The sequence below is a fragment of the Oncorhynchus kisutch genome, linkage group LG4 (genome assembly GCF_002021735.2).
Source record: "Oncorhynchus kisutch isolate 150728-3 linkage group LG4, Okis_V2, whole genome shotgun sequence".
Lineage (NCBI taxonomy): Eukaryota > Metazoa > Chordata > Actinopteri > Salmoniformes > Salmonidae > Oncorhynchus > Oncorhynchus kisutch.
The window spans coordinates 16974909-16996259 of NC_034177.2; the positions used below are offsets into that span (position 1 = coordinate 16974909).

Sequence of the window (21351 nt, forward strand, 5' to 3'; positions counted from 1 at the left end):
CTAAAAAAAATAATCCAGAAAATAACATTGTATGATTTTTAAGTAATTTGTTTGTATTTTATTGCATGACATAAGTATTTGATCACCTACCAACCAGTAACAATTCAGGCTCTCACAGACCTGTTAGTTTTTATTTTTAGAAGCTCTCCTGTTCTCCACTCATTACCTGTATTAACTGCACCTGTTTGAACTCGTCACCTGTATAAAATACACCTGTCCACACACTCAATCAAACAGACTCCAACCTCTCCACAATGGCCAAGACCAGATAGCTGTGTAAGGACATCAGGGATAAAATTGTAGACCTGCACAAGGCTGGGATGGGCTACAGGACAATAGGCAAGCAGCTTGGTGAGAAGGCAACAACTGTTGGTGCAATTATTCGAAAATGGAAGAAGTTCAAGATGACGGTCAATCACCCTCGGTCTGGGGCTCCATGCAAGATCTCACCTCGTGGGGCATCAATGATCATGAGGAAGGTGAGGGATCAGCCCAGAACTACACGGCAGGACCTGGTCAATGACCCGAAGAGAGCTGGGACCACATTCTCAAAGAAAACCATTAGTAACACACTACGCCGTCATGGATTAAAATCCTGCAGCGCACACACGGTCCCCCTGCTCAAGCCAGGGCATGTCCAGGCCCATCTGAAGTTTGCCAATGACCATCTGGATGATCCAGAGGAGGGATGGGAGAAGGTCATGTGGTCTGATGAGACAAAAATAGAGCTTTTTGGTCTAAACTCCACTCGCCATGTTTGGAGGAAGAAGAAGGATGAGTACAACCCCAAGAACACCATCCCAACCGTGAAGCATGGAGGTGGAAACATCATTCTTTGGGGATGCTTTTCTGCAAAGGGGACAGGACGACTGCACCGTATTGAGGGGAGGATGGATGGGGCCATGTATCGCGAGATCTTGGCCAATAACCTCCTTCCCTCAGTAAGAGCATTGAAGATGGGTCGTGGCTGGGTCTTCCAGCATGACAACGACCCGAAACAAACAGCCAGGGCAACTAAGGAGTGGCTCTGTAAGAAGCATCTCAAGGTCCTGGGGTGGCCTAGCCAGTCTCCAGACCTGAACCCAATAGAAAATCTTTGGAGGGAGCTGAAAGTCCGTTTTGCCCTGGAGAAGGTCTGTATGGAGGAGTGGGCAAAAATCCCTGCAGCAGTGTGTGCAAACCTGGTCAAGAACTACAGGAAACGTATGATCTCTGTAATTGCAAACAAAGGTTTCTGTACCAAATATGAAGTTCTGCTTTTCTAATCTATCAAATACTTATGTAATAAAATTCATTACTTAAAAATCATACAATGTGATTTTCTGGATTTTTGTTTTAGATTCTGTCTCTCACAGTGGAAGTGTACATATGGTACAAATTACAGACCTCTACATGCTTTGTAAGTAGGAAAACCTGCAAAAATGGGCAGTGTATCAAATACTTGTTCTCCCCACTGTATGTTGGAGAGATCCCTATACACTTCCAAACTCAACTTGCTCTTTTCTGTCCATTACCGGCATAAATATACACTGCACATTTCAAACGTTACCAATGCACAATTTCAATGCTCTGTACTGGTCTTGTTTATTCTTTAGGAGACTATAGTTGAGTATTGGAGCACCCATTATGTGAGGTGGCAGAGACCCTTTATCCCTTTGGAATTAGACCCTTAGCGCTTTCCTTATCTCTTTGTCCTGTTTGTTCAGACCTTGCAATCTTCCACCCTCACCCCTCCCTCAGTCTCTGTGCCAGTAGGTAAGTAAAGGATTAACCCAATAACTCATAATTCGTCCCTTATCCTTCATTTAAACCGTCTGTCCACTAGATTGGCTTCATGACAGCTCCCCCTCATCCAGTTTCATCTAGCCTACACCAATAACCATAAGGTCAGATCACTTATAGGTGTCCATTGCTTTGGTTTGAAGCCGAAAGACATTTGAGAGGAAAGTCATATGAAATGTAAACGGGTTGCAATGATAAAGTGGTTGACTTAAGGTTGTGGTTCACATTGTGTGTAGTGTAGTGAAGTTACTCAATTCGCCCTGGCCGTTCACCACCAGTGGGTTGCGTCTACCTGTGATGCAAAGTAGCTTGTTTGCTCTACAATGCTTACCACACTACACATCAGTATTGCATAACACAGAGAAAATATAATTCCAATGTGATCAGGCTTGTTTTTTCTGTCCATGGCTAGAAACCTATTTTTCAGCCCATTAGTCTTGGCGTTAGAAACTGAATTAGTCATGACATCATCAGCAATTATACCATCACATGAATCATAGACATAAACAACATAGTCCCAAAGTTGTTGATATAATGGTGATTCATATGATGCAATGCTTCAATGTTCCCTATTAACATTCAGAATGATAAATGGATGACCTAACACATACAGTCCCAATCAGAATGATGAATCAATGACCTAACACATAGTCCTCATTCCTTGCTGTATCTTGCCATTTCTGTGGAAAATCACAGGTGTTGACACCAAAAAAGGCATTTGAAGCAGAGGAACCACAAACACCTCCCCCGACTAAATGTATTTTGTTAAGGAACAGGAAACTAGTTTGCTGTTCTGCCATGGTCTGTCTGTCATGGAATATTTCCAAATATAGGGAAGCACATTTTGTGCACCATTGTTGAAAACCACTGTCGTGAAGCTTAATCACTGGCTTATGAAATGTTATTGTGAAACATTGGGTGCAGCAACTTGGCATAAGATAAATAATTATGGTGCAATGCATCCGACTGTTGGATGATTCATCATGTCTGTTTAACTTGATATTATTTTAAATGTAATATCAACATAGCATTTTTGGTCCATAGCCTGTAATCTTACAGACCAGAATATGCTAAAATGTAAATGTCTTGTTTTATGGTTGCAATGAACAGACAATAGTCTTGTTACCATAGTGCAATAAAAGCCGATACAATATGATATGATGTCATATTGCTACTATATGGATCCAACAACTGGAGTGACATAGTTGCTCTCTGTGCCAGAAAATAATATTGAGTGAGTCGATATTGAATGACTCACCTCTACTAATAAAACTGCTCATCTTGTGGTTATTTCTTGCACGTCTTCTGAAACACAAGCCCATGGAAGTGACACGTTTTGCCAGTGCCGTTTTTCTTTTGCCAGTGAGTAGAGAAGCATCATGAACACTATCATGGCTGGAGTCATAGGCCTAGGGTCAAAAGTAGTGCATTATAGTTATAGGCTAGCCAGGGTGTCATTTCAGAGGCAACCTAGTCTGTTCAACACCTGCTTGGAGAATGTGTCTTCATATCCCTGTCAGTGTGTGCTATTGATTCGAGAACACTGTGTTAAGCTTATCTTTTTTCTGACCTAGATATGACCCAGGTCTTATTCAATCGAAATGTAGACCTTTCCCCTTATAGCATGTGCTAGTTCTTTCTAGCTTACAGTCATGCCAAGTTTGACATGCCCTCTTATGAATTGCTGTGGTGTGAGTCACTTGAGAATAGTACAAAAAGATCATGGTCATCCTAGAACATGCTCTGCATAGAAGTCATGTAAACCAGACCTGTTCAGTCATGAGTGCCATAGATTTCCCCCTTAAATTTGCATTTCTGACTGAAACAAAATATGTCTGACTTATGGGTCGTTCCACGAATAGGGTGCTTTTCACGTTCTTTAGACAGCAGTGTAGCCTAGTGGTTAGAGTGTTGGACTAGTAACCGAAAGGTTGCAAGATCGAATCCCCAAGCTGACAATGTACAAATCTGTCGTTCTGCCCCTGAACAAGGCAGTTAACCCACTGTTAATAGGCCGTCATTGAAAATAAGAATTTGTTCTTAATTAACTTACTTCCCTAGTTAAATTCCCTCCTGACCAACTGGCCCTCCAAATACACCTCCGCTGTCTTCAACCAGGATCTCAGCGATCACTGCCTCATTGCCTGTATCCGCTACGGAGCCGCAGTCAAACGACCACCTCTCATCACTGTCAAACGCTCCCTAAATCACTTCTGTGAGCAGGCCTTTCTAATCGACCTGGCCCGGGTATCCTGGAAGGACATTGACCTCATCCCGTCAGTTGAGGATGCCTGGTCATTCTTTAAAAGTAACTTCCTCACCATTTTAGATAAGCATGCTCCGTTCAAAAAATGCAGAACTAAGAACAGATATAGCCCTTGGTTCACTCCAGACTTGACTGCCCTCGACCAGCACAAAAATATCCTGTGGCGGACTGCAATAGCATCGAATAGTCCCCGCGATATGCAACTGTTCAGGGAAGTCAGGAACCAATACACGCAGTCAGTCAGGAAAGCTAAGGCCAGCTTCTTCAGGCAGAAGTTTGCATCCTGTAGCTCCAACTCCAAAAAGTTCTGGGACACTGTGAAGTCCATGGAGAACAAGAGCACCTTCTCCCAGCTGCCCACTGCACTGAGGCTAGGTAACACGGTCACCACCGATAAATCCATGATTATCGAAAACTTCAATAAGCATTTCTCAACAGCTGGCCATGCCTTCCGCCTGGCTACTCCAACCTCGGCCAACAGCTCCCCCCCCCCCCCCCCCCCCCGCAGCTACTCGCCCAAGCCTCTCCAGGTTCTCCTTTACCCAAATCCAGATAGCAGATGTTCTGAAAGAGCTGCAAAACCTGGACCCGTACAAATCAGCTGCACTTGACAATCTGGACCCTCTATTTCTGAAACTATCTGCCCCCATTGTCGCAACCCCTATTACCAGCCTGTTTAACCTCTCTTTCATATCGTCTGAGATCCCCAAGGATTGGAAAGCTGCCGCAGTCATCCCCCTCTTCAAAGGGGGAGACACCCTGGACCCAAACTGTTACAGACCTATATCCATCCTGCCCTGCCTATCTAAGGTCTTCGAAAGCCAAGTCAACAAACAGGTCACTAACCATCTCGAATCCCACCGTACCTTCTCCGCTGTGCAATCTGGTTTCCGAGCCGGTCACGGGTGCACCTCAGCCACGCTCAAGGTACTAAACGATATCATAACCGCCATCGATAAAAGACAGTACTGTGCAGCCGTCTTCATCGACCTTGCCAAGGCTTTCGACTCTGTCAATCACCATATTCTTATCGGCAGACTCAGTAGCCTCGGTTTTTCGGATGACTGCCTTGCCTGGTTCACCAATTACTTTGCAGACACAGTTCAGTGTGTCAAATCGGAGGGCATGCTGTCCGGTCCTCTGGCAGTATCTATGGGGGTGCCACAGGGTTCAATCCTCGGGCCGACTCTTTTCTCTGTATATATCAATGATGTTGCTCTTGCTGCGGGCGATTCCCTGATCCACCTCTACGCAGACGACACCATTCTATATACTTCCGGCCCGTCCTTGGACACTGTGCTATCTAACCTCCAAACGAGCTTCAATGCCATACAGTACTCCTTCCGTGGCCTATAACTGCTCTTAAACGCTAGTAAAACCAAATGCATGCTTTTCAACCGTTCGCTGCCTGCACCCGCACGCCTGACCAGCATCACCACCCTGGATGGTTCCGACCTTGAATATGTGGACATCTATAAGTACCTAGGTGTCTGGCTAGACTGTAAACTCTCCTTCCAGACTCATATCAAACATCTCCAATCGAAAATCAAATCAGGAGTCGGCTTTCTATTCCGCAACAAAGTCTCCTTCACTCATGCCGCCAAACTTACCCTAACTGACTATCCTACCGATCCTCGACTTCGGCGATGTCATCTACAAAATTGCTTCCAACACTCTACTCAGCAAACTGGATGCAGTTTATCACAGTGCCATCCGTTTTGTCACTAAAGCACCTTATACCACCCACCACTGCGACTTGTATGCTCTAGTCGGCTGGCCCTCGCTACATATTCGTCGCCAGACCCACTGGCTCCAGGTCATCTACAAGTCCATGCTAGGTAAATCTCCGCCTTATCTCAGTTCACTGGTCACGATGGCAACACCCATCCGTAGCATGCGCTCCAGCAGTTGTATCTCACTGATCATCCCTAAAGCCAACACCTCATTTGGCCGCCTTTCGTTCCAGTTCTCTGCTGCCTGTGACTGGAACGAATTGCAAAAATCGCTGAAGTTGGAGACTTTTATCTCCCTCACCAACTTCAAACATCTGCTATCTGAGCAGCTAACCGATCGCTGCAGCTGTACATAGTCTATCGGTAAATAGCCCACCCATTTTTACCTACCTCATCCCCATACTGTTTTTATTTATTTACTTTTCTGCTCTTTTGCACACCAATATCTCTACCTGTACATGACCATCTGATCATTTATCACTCCAGTGTTAATCTGCAAAATTGTAATTATTCGCCTACCTCCTCATGCCTTTTGCACACAATGTATATAGACTCCCCTTTTTTTCTACTGTGTTATTGACTTGTTAATTGTTTACTCTATGTGTAACTCTGTGTTGTCTGTTCACACTGCTATGCTTTATCTTGGCCAGGTCGCAGTTGTAAATGAGAACTTGTTCTCAACTAGCCTACCTGGTTAAATAAAGGTGAAATAAAAAATATAAAAAAATAAAGGTAAAAAAAAAAATTATGTTAAAAAAAAAGGATCAAATACATCTATCCTCTAACTCAGCCATACTCATTTGGATCCGTAACCAGAACAGGGCCAAGACAGAAACAGAAACAGAAAACGTTCAGGTTTGAACAAACATAAGACATGGGAAATGTGTAGAATTGCAGGAAATGAGCTTAAAAACTTCAACATTTTCCCTTCACTCAATGGCATAATGTATAGAATTGCAGGAAATAAGATTTGAGTTTTTTTTTTAAGTCTTATTTCCTGTATGAATGCATTTGAATATTTTTTTTAATGTGATTTAATGATTTATTACTATTTATCTCTCAGGTTTAAGGTCAACCCTGTAACATTTTAATATGGTAAAACTATTCCTTAAAAAATGTATCTAAATCAGAACAAACATTGAACATCTAATTGTCAAATCAGTGTGAAAGCAGTTCGCTGGTTCTACTCTTTTTGGTTATTTTCTGGTGTTTTGTTGGGAAAACTGAGTGTGTTGAGCATAACACTTAGTGGACACACACTTAATGTGTTGTGAAATCTGTACTGAATGTATTGTAATGTTTTTTTAAATTGTATAACTGCCTTAATTTTACTGGACCCCAGGAAGAGTAGCTCATGCCTTGGCCACAGCTAATGGGGATCCATAATAAATACAAATAACTTGTCAACCCTGCTACCCATAGATAGATTGGCTAGAAGCCTTTTTTATTTTTTTATTTTATTTAAGGGAAATATGGGCCTCCCAGGTGGCGCAGTGGTCTAGGGCACTGCATCGCAGCGCTAGCTGTACCACCAGAGACTCTGGGTTCGCGCCCAGGCTCTGTCACAGCCGGCCGCGACTGGCAGATCCGGGTTACGGAGGGTTTGGCCGGTAGGGATATCCTTGTCTCATCGCACACCAGCGACTCCTGTGGCGGGCTGGGTTCAGTGCGTGCTAACCAAGGTCACCAGGTACACGGTGTTTCCTCCAACACATTGGTGCGGCTGGCTTCCGGGTTGGATGCGCGCTGTGTTAAGAAGCAGTGCGGCTTGGTTGGGGTTGTGTTTCGGAGGATGCATGACTTTGAGCCCATATGGGAGTTGTAGCGATGAGACAAGATAGTAACTACTAATAATTGGACACTACGAAATTGGGGAGAAAAAGGGGGTAAAATTCAACAAAAAAGAGAGGGAAATATAGAAAATTGTTTATCTATGTAACACACTTGTTACTATTTTTACTTTCTCTTTGAATACTTTTTGAATTTGACACATCAACTGAAAGCATGTAGACTGTCTGCAACCAACCAACCATATTGGCTAACCGACATGAGAAACAATGTTGAAGCAGTGGCTAGAGCTTTTTCTCACGTTCATCTCTTTCCCACAGGCCCTGGTAAAGCCATTACGGTGTGGTCCACATAGAGATTTCCACCACTTCAGCCGCTAGTGCCTAAGTACGGCGCTCACAGGGACTCTCCACTGGCCTTCCCTTCCCTGCACAGAGAAACAGTACTAGAGACTTCTGGCTCGGGAGCTGTGGACAGTGTCCGAGTGAATGTTTCATTGCTCTAAGAACCCCTCCCGCTCTTCGAGGACCTAACTTAGCTACCCATCAAGAGAGCGTTCCTGCCTCTGAGTTAGCTGGTCAGGCATTTCATCCAGCCCCTCAGCATCAGGACTTAGTGAGGCGGCAGCCCCCACCAGCCCCTGTGTCTGGAGCTATTCAGGGGGAGGAGGGGAAGGAGACCCCCGGCCGGTGCATCACTTTCCCTTGAGATGAAGCTTCAAGCCGTGATGGAGAACCTGCACAGGCAGCAGAGGGCCAAGTTGCTGATGGAACTGGAGCAACAGCAGCTGCAGCAGGACGGCTCTCCGCAGGGTCACGGCCGGACCACCGCTGGCGTTGGGGACCAGCTGATGGGAAGCCCCACCCCGGAGTCAGAGCACGCCCAGATGGCGGCCTTGGCAGCCATGAGGGCGGTGGCGGCCGGGCTGCAGAGGGCCTCAGACAGCCCCATGTCAGAGCGCAGCTGCGGGGGAGAGGACGAGGAAGAAGAGGATGATGATGAGGAGGAGGAAGGGGAGCAGTACAAAGATATGATGGGCTCTGAGGAAGAGGAGATGATGTGAGTAGGACTGCCACATGCTTATACATGCTTATACCTGGCCAGTATCCGATAGGTCACTAGTTTGAATCCCCAAGCCTTGAGCAAGGCACTTAACCCTAATAAATCACTTTGGATAAGAGTGTCTGCTAAATGACTAACCTTGAAAGTCTGACTGGGTGCTTTGCTCTGGTCTAGGCTTTTGTTTGACCTTTGTAAGTTTATTAAAATGTTCCCAATCTTTACCTTTTAGCCTAGCCTATGTCACGCAACACCTTTTTAAAGTTTCAATAGTCTGTTAGCTAGCTTTCCATCAAAATAATCATTGCCCTCGTTATTTCACGAGTGCTTACATAAGTTTAATTTAAATGTTTTACCTTTTATTTATACAGGTCTGTCAATTAAGAACAAATTCGTATTTACAATGACGACCATGTCCAACACATCAATAAACAACAATTACACAACGCATATCTATATACTCATCAATTACACAATACATATCTATATACTCATCATTTACACAATACATATCTATATACTCATCATTTACACAATACATATCTATATACTCATCAATTACACACTACATGAAAGCAAATGCAAAACATGAAAATCAAAACACAATAATATGAAACAAACACATTCTTTAGTAAAAAGGCCCTCTAACATATGCCTGAATTGCCCTAGAGGCACCAAATCCAGCAGCTTTAAGGACTTTTGGAGATCATTCCAAGTCACCCAAACACCAGTACATTGGTAAATACCAGTATGTGTACTGTGTTGTAACGTGGCTGGCATGGCTCTTTCTCTCGGCTGCAGAAAGCAGAAGTGGGATGAGGAGGACTTTGAGGGGGAGATGGAGGAGGACTATGAGGACGAGCTGGTGGACGAGGGGCTTCCCACGGGCCGGGAGGCGCTGGCCCTGCTGCTGCCTCACCGTCAGCTGCACGCCCACTCCCAGCTGCTGAAGCAGGCCCGGCCCCACACCGGGACCTGCCCAGACCAGGAACCCAGAGTGGCCATCCTCCCCCCACACGGATCCCACAGCCAGCTGGGCGGCCAGGACCACGGAGACTGGACTTACGAAGAGCAGTTTAGACAGGTAGGGGGGGGGGGGTAATAGTGGGTAGGTACATGCAGGTAGGTATACTCAGTTGTATGATGTCATCATACACAGCAGGGATGACTTCCTGCTTCCAGACATCAACGGAAGACAATATTTGCCAAGAATGCCACTATTAGCTCTTCAGTTCGGCTCTCCAATTTGAAACCTCCCTCCCTTGAGGCATGCTCACATTGGAAAGGGTCGTAGGAAATGTGAATGCTGTTGATGTAAGCAGGAAGTCGCCTAGCTGTGTATGATGTCATATTGCTGAGTCTACCTTTAACCGTCCTTAGCAGGCTCATATTTACTGTAAACACTGCATTGGTTTTGATATGGTTTGGAGACCCTGTTGAAATTGTTGTATAGATACAGTGGGATTGTTTTTATGTGAAGGATTTCCGTTGTGAGAAGCTGTGTTCGAGCATAGCGATAGGGCTATGTTGAGGTGGACCAGAAAGAAGAGAACATAATACACTGCATACATGTATGTTTCCATTGTAGCTAATGCTAAAGGTTAGGTTAGCTATTGATAAAGGGTAGTGAATTGCATTATTTAAACATAAATTATAATTTCTCTTGTGTGAAAACAAAGTTCAACCAACCACAAAATATACCTAGCTGCTATATGCACATTTTACATAAGCCAGCCTCTGTAAAATGCTGCCGCAGGGTATTTCAAAAAAATAGGGAAATACAAGTTAAATGTTTGCTACACATGTTGTCATTTTTACACAGACTTTGGGAAAGTTATGTAATAATGACAATATAATTTTGATACTTGCGTATTTGGTGAAATTATTTAGTACATGGGTCTCTGTGTTGAGACCCAAGGCAAAATGTATGGAATTGGGCATGTTCTACCACATGTTATCATGACATGTCAGCGTTGCCGTAACAATCTGAGTTATATCATGGTTACCCCAGAATCTATATTATATTGTTGACAGTTATATAATCAATAACTGGGCGGCAGGTAGCCTAGTGGTTAGAGCGTTTGGACAAGTAAATTAAATGTTGCAAGATCAAATCCCTGAGCTGTCAAGGTACAAATCTGTCATTCTGGCCCTGAACAATGCAGTTAACCCACTGTTCCTAGGCTGTCATTGAAAATAAGAATTAGTTCTTAACTGACTTGCCTAGTTAAATAAAGGTTAAAAAAAGAGAGTTCCATTCAGATAATGTTACGCAATCCAATGTTAATGACTCACTGCGGAATTCAGTTTATTTCTCTGCATAATTCCCCCCCACACGGAACTCTGTAACTCAAACTTTATGTATTTTCCACCTTCATTTTTATGTTAAACAAACACATGTTAAATGTGTTTTCTTGTTGATAGTAGCTGAGTAGAAGTGCTGTGATGGTCTGGCGTGTGTTTCTCTATGGGGAGGAAGGGGTTAAGACTGTACCATTTATTTTGGGCAGGTGGGTGGAGGCAGTTGGAATGTGCCTGAGGGAGAGTGCTAATCTGGCCATTCAGGACCCAGACCCTCTCAGAAATGTTGCATGTCTCTATCAGTCTGTCAGTTGGAACCATTCCAAATAGAAATGTAAGCCCTGCATTAAAAACTAGACATTCAGGTAAGTGCTAAATGACAGCCAGTGTATAGCTGCCTTTAGCCAAACCTGGCCATGTGGAAAGGTCAGACTAAATTAGCCCCCATGTGGTGGGGACGGAGGTCTGATTAAAAATGTGGTCATCAATTAATCAAAATTGAGGCGAGGCAGGTTGCCAGTAGCCACTGATAGAAGATATCTGCCGGCGGCATAAGGAGGCAGCTGAATTACAAAAAGGATTCGTTGGGTGGATATCAAATTATACCAGCAGTGGATACTTTTTTGCCAACGAAACTGATTTGCCCCTGGTAGAGTGCCATTTGAGCTGTGTTATTTTAGTGACACCCATCCCTACCCCCTGGCGCCTGTACATACACCTGCCCCCTGATATTTTGTTATGGCAGCACTTCTTTTATTACTACCCGGACCTCTTTCCATTCACTGTTGTTTACTCCATCAAACACGAGGGAGGATCTTTTTCTTTTCTTTCTCCCAACCTGTAGGCCTACATGTATCTGTTACAGTTCAACATCTGATAAGGCAGAGGTCATCATACCCGTTCGTTATCACAATAACATGACACGAGAATCTGGTGCTTTCTGGGCTAGCCTACTTCCAGCCTACTTCCACTGATCAGCACTGTCCAAAATGTCACCCTATTTACTATTTGTGGTGTGTGTGTGTGTGTATGTGTGTATATATATATATATATATATATATATATATATATATATATATATATATATAGTGCATTCGGAAAGTAATTAGACTCCATAAACCCCATAATGACAAAGCAAAAACAGGTTTTTATACCTTTTTGCAAATGTATGAAAAGGACATTCAGAGACTTGTCCTGAAGCCACTTCTGCGTTGTCCTGTTGGAAGGTATATGTTCGCCCCAGTCTGAGGTCCTAAGCGCTCATGAGCAGGTTTTCATCAAGGATCTCTCTGTACTTCGCTCCGTTCATCTTTCCCTCGATCTTGACTAGTCTCTCAGTCCCTGCCACTGAAAAGCATCCCCACAGCATGATGCTGCCACCACCATTCTTCACCGTAGGGATGGTGCCAGGTTTCCTCCAGACGTGACTCTTGGCATTCAGGCCAAAGAGTTCAATCTTGGTTTCATCAAATCAGAGAATCTTGTTTCTTATGGTCTGAGAGTCTTTAGGTGCCTTATGGCAAACTCCAAGCGGGCTGTCATGTGCCTTTTACTGAGGAGTGGCTTTCGTCTGGCCACTACCATAAAGGCCTGATTGGTGGAGTGTTGCAGAGAGGTTGTCCTTCTGGAAGGTTCTCCCATCTCCACAGAGGAAATCTGGAGGTCTGTCAGAGTGACCATCGGGTTCTTTTCTGCAACGTAACTAAATGTGGAAAAGGTCAAGGGGTCTGAATATTTTCTGAATGCACTGTGTGTGTATATATATATATATTTATCTTTTTTGGGGGGGGTGTTAGTTTAATGTGTATTTTATATCTTGTTATACAGGGTGCATTTGGAAAAGAGACCTAGGTCTCAATATGTCTTCCCTGTCAAAATAAAAATATAGTGTACTGCTTTTGGCCAGAAAGTAGTGCACTGTGTAGGGAATACGGTGCCATTTCAGAAGCAGCTTGGTGCTCAATCACCAGAGGGTAAACTCTATGTTTTACCTCCCATGTTTAATTTACAGTCTTGTTTGTTGTGTTCAGAACTGGCTTTACCCCCTGCAGCTCATTAACCCTGCAGGTAGTGTGTAGACTTACATATTCACCTCTTGTATTTTGTTTTAACACCTTGAAACATGTACTAATTATTATCCCAGCATGCCGTGCATTCAGACCTCTGTAACAAACATGTCCAACTCCAAAAATGTGAGAAAATAAATTGCAAGCTGTTTTTACATACAGAGAAATACTCCAGTAAAAAAAATTGCATCTTAATTGACAATCCACCAGGCCCCTACTTTTATAGCACAATTCCAGACGAAACCTCAAATTTTGGGCCTTTTAGAATGACAATTACCATGTTCCTATTTCCTGATGTTGACTAACCACAACAGTAATTTTGTTGAAGGGGAATCTGTTGCTCATCCACAAATGAGGTGGAGAGTGTTGACCTCCCCACTGTCCATTGCCTACCCCTTCTCCTTTCATTACACATTCATCCTCCGGCTATAAAACTCCAAAGCAGAAAAGACTTTGATGTACCCTGTCCTGTTTTTTAAATACAAACAGCAGGGCAGATGTAACACAGATGGACAGTAAAGAGAGTATCTGTTTTAAAATGTATCGCACTCATTATTATCAGGGAGTTGGTATTAAATATTGATTTGCACGCACCAACACACGGAATGGGGGGGAAGGGCGGTGACCCCAGGAAATGCAGGATGAATTGGAGACAATGCCACAAAGTGACACTTATTGGGATTACTCGCCAGCGTGATTCTGCTGATACTACTCCTATATCGATGGCATTCCTTGATGTTCACTCCTGAAATTTGTAACCTATACAGTGGTTTCTGAAAGTTTTCAGACCCCTTGACTTTTTCCACATTTTGTTATGTTACAGCCTAATTCTAAAATGTATTAAATAGTTTTTTCCATCATCAATCTACACATAATGACAAAGAAAAAACTTTGCAATAAATGTTTGCAATAAAAATAAAAAACAATCATGGCATACCCAAGAAGACTGTCAAAGGTTCTTCAACAAAGTACTGAGTAAAGGTTCTGAATGCTTTTTTGGTTTTTGCAAAAATGTCTAAACCTGTTTTTGCTTTGTCATTTTGGGGTGTTGTGTGTAGATTGATGGGGGGGGGGGGGGGGGGGGGGGGGGGGGGGGGGGGGTGTATTTCATCAATTTAGAATAAGGCTGTAGTGTAACAAAATGTGGAAAAAGTCAAGGGGTCTGAATTTTTTCCAAATGTACTGTAAGTGGTACATCCCTTGTATTACATAGACTCGAGCCTTTTGCTATTGGTGTAACCACTGTAAAACAGTTTGCCTCTGAAACCATGTAGCCTAAAAGGATTCGCTCGTACAAAAGAAGTCAATTGGCCTGATATATAGTGCCCTCCGTAATTATTGGGACAGTGAAGCATTTTTTTCTTATTTTGTCTCTCTACTCTAAAATTTTGGATTTGAAATCTAAAAATGACTGAGGTTAAAGTGCAACTGCTTTAATTTTAGGGTATCTTCATCCATATCAGGTTAAGTATTTAGAAATTACAGAACTTTTTGTACATATTCCATCCATTTTAGGGAAGCAAAAATATTGGGACAAGTTCACTTGCATGCATTTGCTGTATAATTTGGTTGTTTCAGATTATTTTGTGCCCAATAGAAATTAATGGTAAATAATGTATTGTGTCAATTTGGAGTCACATTTATTGTAAATAACAATAGAATATGTTTCGAAATACTTCTACATTAATGTGAATGCTACCATGATTACAGATGATCCTGAATGAATCGTAAATAATGATGTGTGAGAAAGTTAGACGCACAAATATCATACCTTCAAGACATGCTAACCTCTCACCATTACAATAATTGGGGAGCTTCGAATTTTGGGGGGATATTTGTGTGTCTAAAATTTTTTAACTCCTTATTCACAATTCATTCAGGATTATCCATATTCACGGTAGCATCCAGATTAATGTAGAAGTGTATTGAAACATATTCTATTCTTATTTACAATAAAAGTGACTCCAAAATGACACAGTACATTATTTATCATTCATTTCTATTGGGCACAAAATAATCTGAAACAACGTAATTATACAGCAAGTGTGTAGAGTCACAAGCTTGATGTAGTCACTGTGTGCTACAAATATGGGACCAAATACTTAACTTTTGACTACTTTAATACACATATAAGTGAATTTGTCTCAAAGCTTTTGCTCCCCTAATTTGTGGGGACTATATACAAAAAGTGCTGTCCTTTATAAACGTGCTGTCCTTTATAAATGAAAGCTGACAGTCTTCACTTTAACCTCATTGTTCGATTTAAAATCCCAACTTTTGAACTATAGAGACAAAATAATAATTACGGAGGATACTGTAAATGAATAAAATCCAGACTTAAGCAAAGTCAGTGATGTATTGCATCCAGTTCTCACAGCATTTATTTGTGTGACCCAATCATTTGTGTGCAGTGCACGACAGATCATTGGAGGATATGCTGAAGGTCTGTTGAAAAATTCTGTCGTCAAACTATCGGCCATGAAGTGCCCTGGGGAACCTTTGGGTGTGTGACAGACTTTGTTTTAACACAAAGAAAGAACAGGGTTAATGGAACTAGGCATCCCATAAAAACAACGGCTTAAACAAAACAAACAGTGGCATGGGAAGACCTATTAAAGTCTTCCTGTTGAGTCAAGGAGAAACAGAGGGATGTAACTAAAGGGTGTGGGAGGGAGCGAGGGAGAGAGAGAGCAGTTTGAACAGCAGCCAAGCAGTACAAGTGTAGTGAATACTGACTTTTGGCTGTGAAGTGGAGTGTTTTAAAGTGTCCAGTATCTAGTTGCTGTGCAGCTGATGTCAGAACTGTGCAGCCAAGGGGATTCTGGAAATTGGCAGGCACTCAATATGGTGTTGAAGGGGGGTAGCTAGTTGCAGGAATGTAAACAATGATTGCATAAAGGTCAGCATTTCTTTTTCTCTGTTCCCATTTTGGCATTTGGCCTTTTTTGTATAGTTTCAAGGCATCTACACAGTGTCTTTAGTTATCTGGGAAAACCTAGCTTTGTATTTATTCAGAAAGTGATTTGATTCAACCGTGACTTGTCAACTAATACATTGTCAGGGAGTGGATTGAGATTATATAACATGCATTTGCTTTATTGGCTAAAGCAAAAAAAAAAAAACGAAATATGTTTGACATTGCTAGACTGAGTCCAACCTCTCAAACCATATATCTTTCTTTGTGGATGACCTGCGTCGTTTGTTGTGTTTAATCTGTACATTTCTATACAAGGCTCAAGCTTCTTACGGTATGAAAGACTAGAATGTAACCTTGTGCCAAAATACTCTGGTAAAAATGTGATTACTATTGAATGGTTACTATTGAAGTGTCAACAAACAAAGTTATGACGTCTATGAAAGAAGTCATCTATAGAAACATCCATATCCTTACAAAGACCATGTTTGTGCTCTGTCGCCTTGAAATAGCTTGAAACAGTTCTCCATCAGCCTTGGGCATTAAAAGGTTGCATTCTTTAAGAAATGAATGGGAAATAGATCAGACACAGATATAATGTTTCACACTACCTAGTATTTCTGAATCCACCTTATTTGAAATAGATTGGGGAAAATGTCAGTTGGGGAAAATGTAAATGTACAATTCAATAGCCATTATAAGCATGACCGTCATACAAAGAATGATGTGTGAGATTAACCAGCCACACCTTGTTTTGATCCTATCTTCTGAAAGATGGTTAGGATTCAAGTCACGACAGTGGGCATTGTCATGACTCCCCCTGGGGTGTATTCATTACGCTGATTCTGTTGCAAAACATTTACTGCCATTTACTGCAAACTGAAAATGTTTTGCAATGAAAAAATGTGTTTCTATTCGACAAATTCAGGTCGGTACCACAACATGGCAGCTGACAAGGAGAGGACAATTTTATTTTATTTAAAAATATATATATATTTAACCATTATTTAACTAGGCAAGTCAGTTAAGAACAAATTCTTATTTACAATGACGGCCTTACAACGCTGGCTGGGACAATTGTGGGTGCCCTATGATCAAGGGTTAGCACAGGTTAAATGTTTTACCCATCCAACCTATTGATCTGGATGGCCCGGCTAACACAACCAGGGCAGATGTCACTAGTTACCACAGCCACAAAATTATGGCTAAACCCCACCTATTTTGACAATTATCTTAATTAAAATCTGGTTTTAAACTTAACCTTAACCACACTGCTAACCTTATGAGGAACATTTCAGGAATTTATACGATATAGCCAATTTTGACTTTGTGGCTGTGATAACTAGTGTTAACTGACCAGGACATCTCCTTCCCTAAAGAGCCACATGGAAAGGGCTGCTGAGGGTGGAGGGGACGTGATCTGGGCTGTCGTTATCCATCACCCTCATAGCCAAGGTTATCAATCATTCTGATTGACACTCTGCTAACAACCAGAGCCTTTCTCGCCAGACATGTCTTCTGTTCCCTTCAGATTGTCTGCCGGTCCTGTTTGGTAACGCAGGCACTGGGACCAGTTTGTTTGGTTAGGTGATGTTGTCTTCTTAGAGCCTGTTCTTGTTCGTGCCAATCAAACATTTCCCCATCCACTCACATTGCTCACATGTGAAACTGCAGCTTGCTCAAAGTTCCGCCCTACCTTCTTTGGCATTTATAAACTTGATACTATTCATTAGACTGTGTAGTTAGGTTAGGCCCTTAATACATCGTCATACAGTTAGCAATCTAGACGCTCTCACAAGCTGCCAACTGTTCCACATTCTTATCAAAGTCTATACAGGCTGTATGTACTGTAAGAACAGCTGAGGTTAGTGGGAATGGGATACATGTCATTGAATAGTGTTCATTCTATTTCCATGTCTTGTATCGTCAAGTGGTGTTCACTCTATTTTCACATCAACTGTAAATATATCCAATGAAAGACATGATTATTACTTTGACGTTGGCCCTATGCAGGATTCTTTCATTGACTCCATTAATTGACAGAATTCAAACATATTACACTTGCTATGCTACCCTTTGCATTGTGTATCACCATATTACTCTTAATCCAAGCAAAGCAGTTCGTTTTTATTTTTTTTACAATCCTCTCCAATCTCCCTTCAGTTCTTAGAAAATGCTGCAATACTCACTGGGAGGAACAGCTTTGTTTTTGCTTCTCTGAGTATTTTCTTACGTCTAAATCTTTTGATACTGTCCCAACCCACTATCCATTAGGTGAATCTTGGATTATGAAGTCAGGAATTCAGTCAGGATGTGTAGCTTTGTGGGCGACCCAACCAAATTCACATAGAAATGTGAGTTATAGATCTGTCATTCTGAAAGCAAGTCTATGAAGCTTCCCATTCTTACGTTTAGTTTTGGATTATTTTACTTTCGGTTTTGTACACCAGCTGAAAGTACAATATTTTTGGTTGTTGAAAAGATATTTCTTAGCTGTTTAGATGGTACAATGACTCTCTACACTATACTTCTTTTGCTTGTTTGTCACATAAACTAAAATGACACTAAATATTTTAATTTTAGCAACCAGGAAATGGGGGAGCGATTTCTACATAGTGCACCTTTTTTAAAATGTGTTGTGCCATGTTCAACAGTGGTTCTGTCTCTAGGTATAGTGCTCAGGTAGCCTAGTGGTTAAGCGCATTGTGCCCTTGAGCAAGGCACTTAACCCTAGTTGCTCTGAATAAGTGTGTCTGCTAAAATGTAAATGTAGAAAGGCTGAATTTGTTTTCAGGTTTGAAAACAAGACAAAATGTCTTTGAAGAGGTTTATGTATTTGTTTTCTCAGTAAAAGTACAGATAAATCTCAAATGAAAATTTCAGAACATTTTCTCAGCTATTCGACATTTAAAATAACGAACTGGTGGTGGTGTGAAGGTTGGTAATGTGTTACAACAGTATGATGTATGGGGTGTAGAAAGAGGGTAGAGACAAACAGGGAAGACAAAAATATAACTTTTTTTTGTCCGACTAGTTTCAGGCTCATTCAAATAGAGAGTAGAACTGCTCTTGACCATCCACAGGTGTGAACCGTGTTCATTCTTACTGTGCTAATGTATTCACACTACAAAAGAGAAACATCCATTTACAAAAAAAAGTAGAGGTTGGGGTTTATTTTATTTACATACTTTAAACTTGACTTGATTTTCCCCTTGAATGGAAATCTTCTCAAGAAGGCAAGTAGTGAAATTCCAATAATGTGGACCTAAATAGCATTATGAGCTATTTTTTCTAATAAAGAAATGTAGGCTGGTTGTGAAACATATATGGTAACCGCGTGGTATAATGCTCGACACAAATCATGGCTTATCTGTTTCTACACACCAATCACAAATTATAAATACTGAACAGTTGCTCCTTTAATTCAATACATATTTAGTAAGCTAGCAAAGTCACCCAGCATAGCAGGAGCTAGATACCTCTTCTCACTGCGATGCTTTGCCATTACTGTGGTTTCTTAGGTGGTGCTGTGGTTTTATATCTCTTTGAGTTGGAAATCAAAGTATGAGTGTGATAATGAGTCAAAGGGAGCAGTCTGCGCCACATTTTGTTGTTGAATTGTCCTTGTTCACTTGATAAGCGTGTGAAAACGCAACAAACTAGCATGGGAGAGACCCAGCTAGGAACTATACACTATTTGAATAAGAGAGATCATGTGCCCAGGTTCACACTCCATATACAGCACCCCCTCACACCGGTGAAGTCAAGCTGCATGCTCGCTTCCTCCCATCCCCCTCCTGGCCTCTCTCTCCCCTCCCCCACTGCCCTCCTGTGTGTGTGTGTGTGTGTGTGTGTGTGTGTGTGTGTGTGTGTGTGTGTGTGTGTGTGTGTGTGTGTGTGTGTGTGTGTGTGTGTGTGTGTGTGTGTGTGTGTGTGTGTGTGTGTGTGTGTGTGTGTGTGTGTGTGTGTCAGTCAGCCCTGGCAGGTGTGAAAGGATGGGTGTGTTTCATAGGCAACAGCTCGTGTGACACACCAGCTCCATGCGATCCCCTCTCAATGTCCATGTGGGGACAGGGCTCAATAGCTAGGCCCAATTAAGTGCTACGTGACACTTGTTGCGAGGTGCCTGGATGACTCGCATGGGACTCCGATAGCTGTTGTTTTTCGCAACCTCTGAGTAACCGTGACTACTTGTGCTGGAATTATTCATGTTTGACATGAAACAGATTTTTGTGTGTGTTTCACCCAACAGGCAAACAACAAGCTTGACCTGCATAGTTAAAGCATTCAGAAATGAATACGTTGCAGATCTTGTATCAATGGTCCATGAGACACGAACAAAGAAACATGAAGTCATAAACAGCAGCCTGAACAAAGCTTGCTCAAACGTTTTATGCAGCTCACACACACAGGCAATGCATTGAAGTAGTGTCTTTGACTATCTGTTGGCCATTTCACATTGTAACATTCTGGGTGGATCTAATGAAATCTGTGCTGGCAGGAAACCTGCTCACACTGAAACTCCCTGCTTCTTAAAGTTCACTCTAAAACGCCTGCCTACTTTTCTATCACTCAGAAACACGTAAAACTCCTCAGTAGTGGCATGTATGTAACGAGGTTTATGCTCACTGCCAACGTTTTGCTCATTGACACAGCTCTTTGTGAGACAGTCGCACACAAGGAGACGGTCGACACCCTATCAGTGTGTGTACTATAGATTTAAGTTGATGTGAACCCGTATCCCCAAACTCCACAAGTCCCAGATAAACAGATGTGTTCTGCCAGAGTGATGTCGGGGGGGGGGGGGGGTTAGAATGAGGGGGTTAGAGGGGTATGTGGTGGGGTTAGTAGGGTGTACAGGTAGGAGTTAGAATGAGGGGGTTAGAGGGGTGTGTAGTTGGGGGTTAGTGGGGTGTGTAGGTGGGAGTTAGAATGAGGGGGTTAGAGGGGTCTCTAAGTGAGGGGGTGAGAATTAAGAAAAGCTTTTACTTTGTACAGACTGTGAATATAGCCTTGCTATTGAGAGAGGCCGCCGTAGGCAGACCTGGCTCTCGACACGATAGGCTATGTGTACACTGCTCACATAATGGCGTGGAAACTGAGCTGTGCTTACTAACTTGCAAATGTATGACCATATTAGAGACACATATTTCCCTCAGATTACAAAGACCCACAAAGATTTCGAAAAGAAATCAAATTTTGACAAACTCCAATATTGGCCGGTGTAGGCCTTCATTGTAAATAATAATTTGTTCTTAACTGACTTGCCTAGTTAAATAAAGGTTAAATAAAATATTTTTAAAATCTATTCGGTGAAATACCACAGTGTGCCATCACAGCAGTAAGATGTTTTCCATTTTGTATTTTAACTATATGCACATCGTTACAACACTGTATATAGACATAATATGGCATTTGAAATGTCTTTATTCTTTTGGAACT

General features: G+C 42.2%; 1 protein-coding gene across 2 annotated transcripts in view; it reads left to right on the forward strand.

Moving 5' to 3' along the window:
• Positions 1-21351, forward strand: part of arid3a (AT-rich interactive domain 3A) — a 61176-nt gene that overhangs the window by 28075 nt on the left and 11750 nt on the right. For both annotated transcript variants that reach the window (XM_020480344.2, XM_031822534.1), the window contains exons 2-3: positions 7890-8628; positions 9430-9712. In XM_020480344.2, the coding sequence (XP_020335933.1) occupies positions 8279-8628; positions 9430-9712 (633 nt within the window). In that variant the 5' untranslated portion in view covers positions 7890-8278. The remainder of the gene's footprint in view (positions 1-7889; positions 8629-9429; positions 9713-21351) is intronic.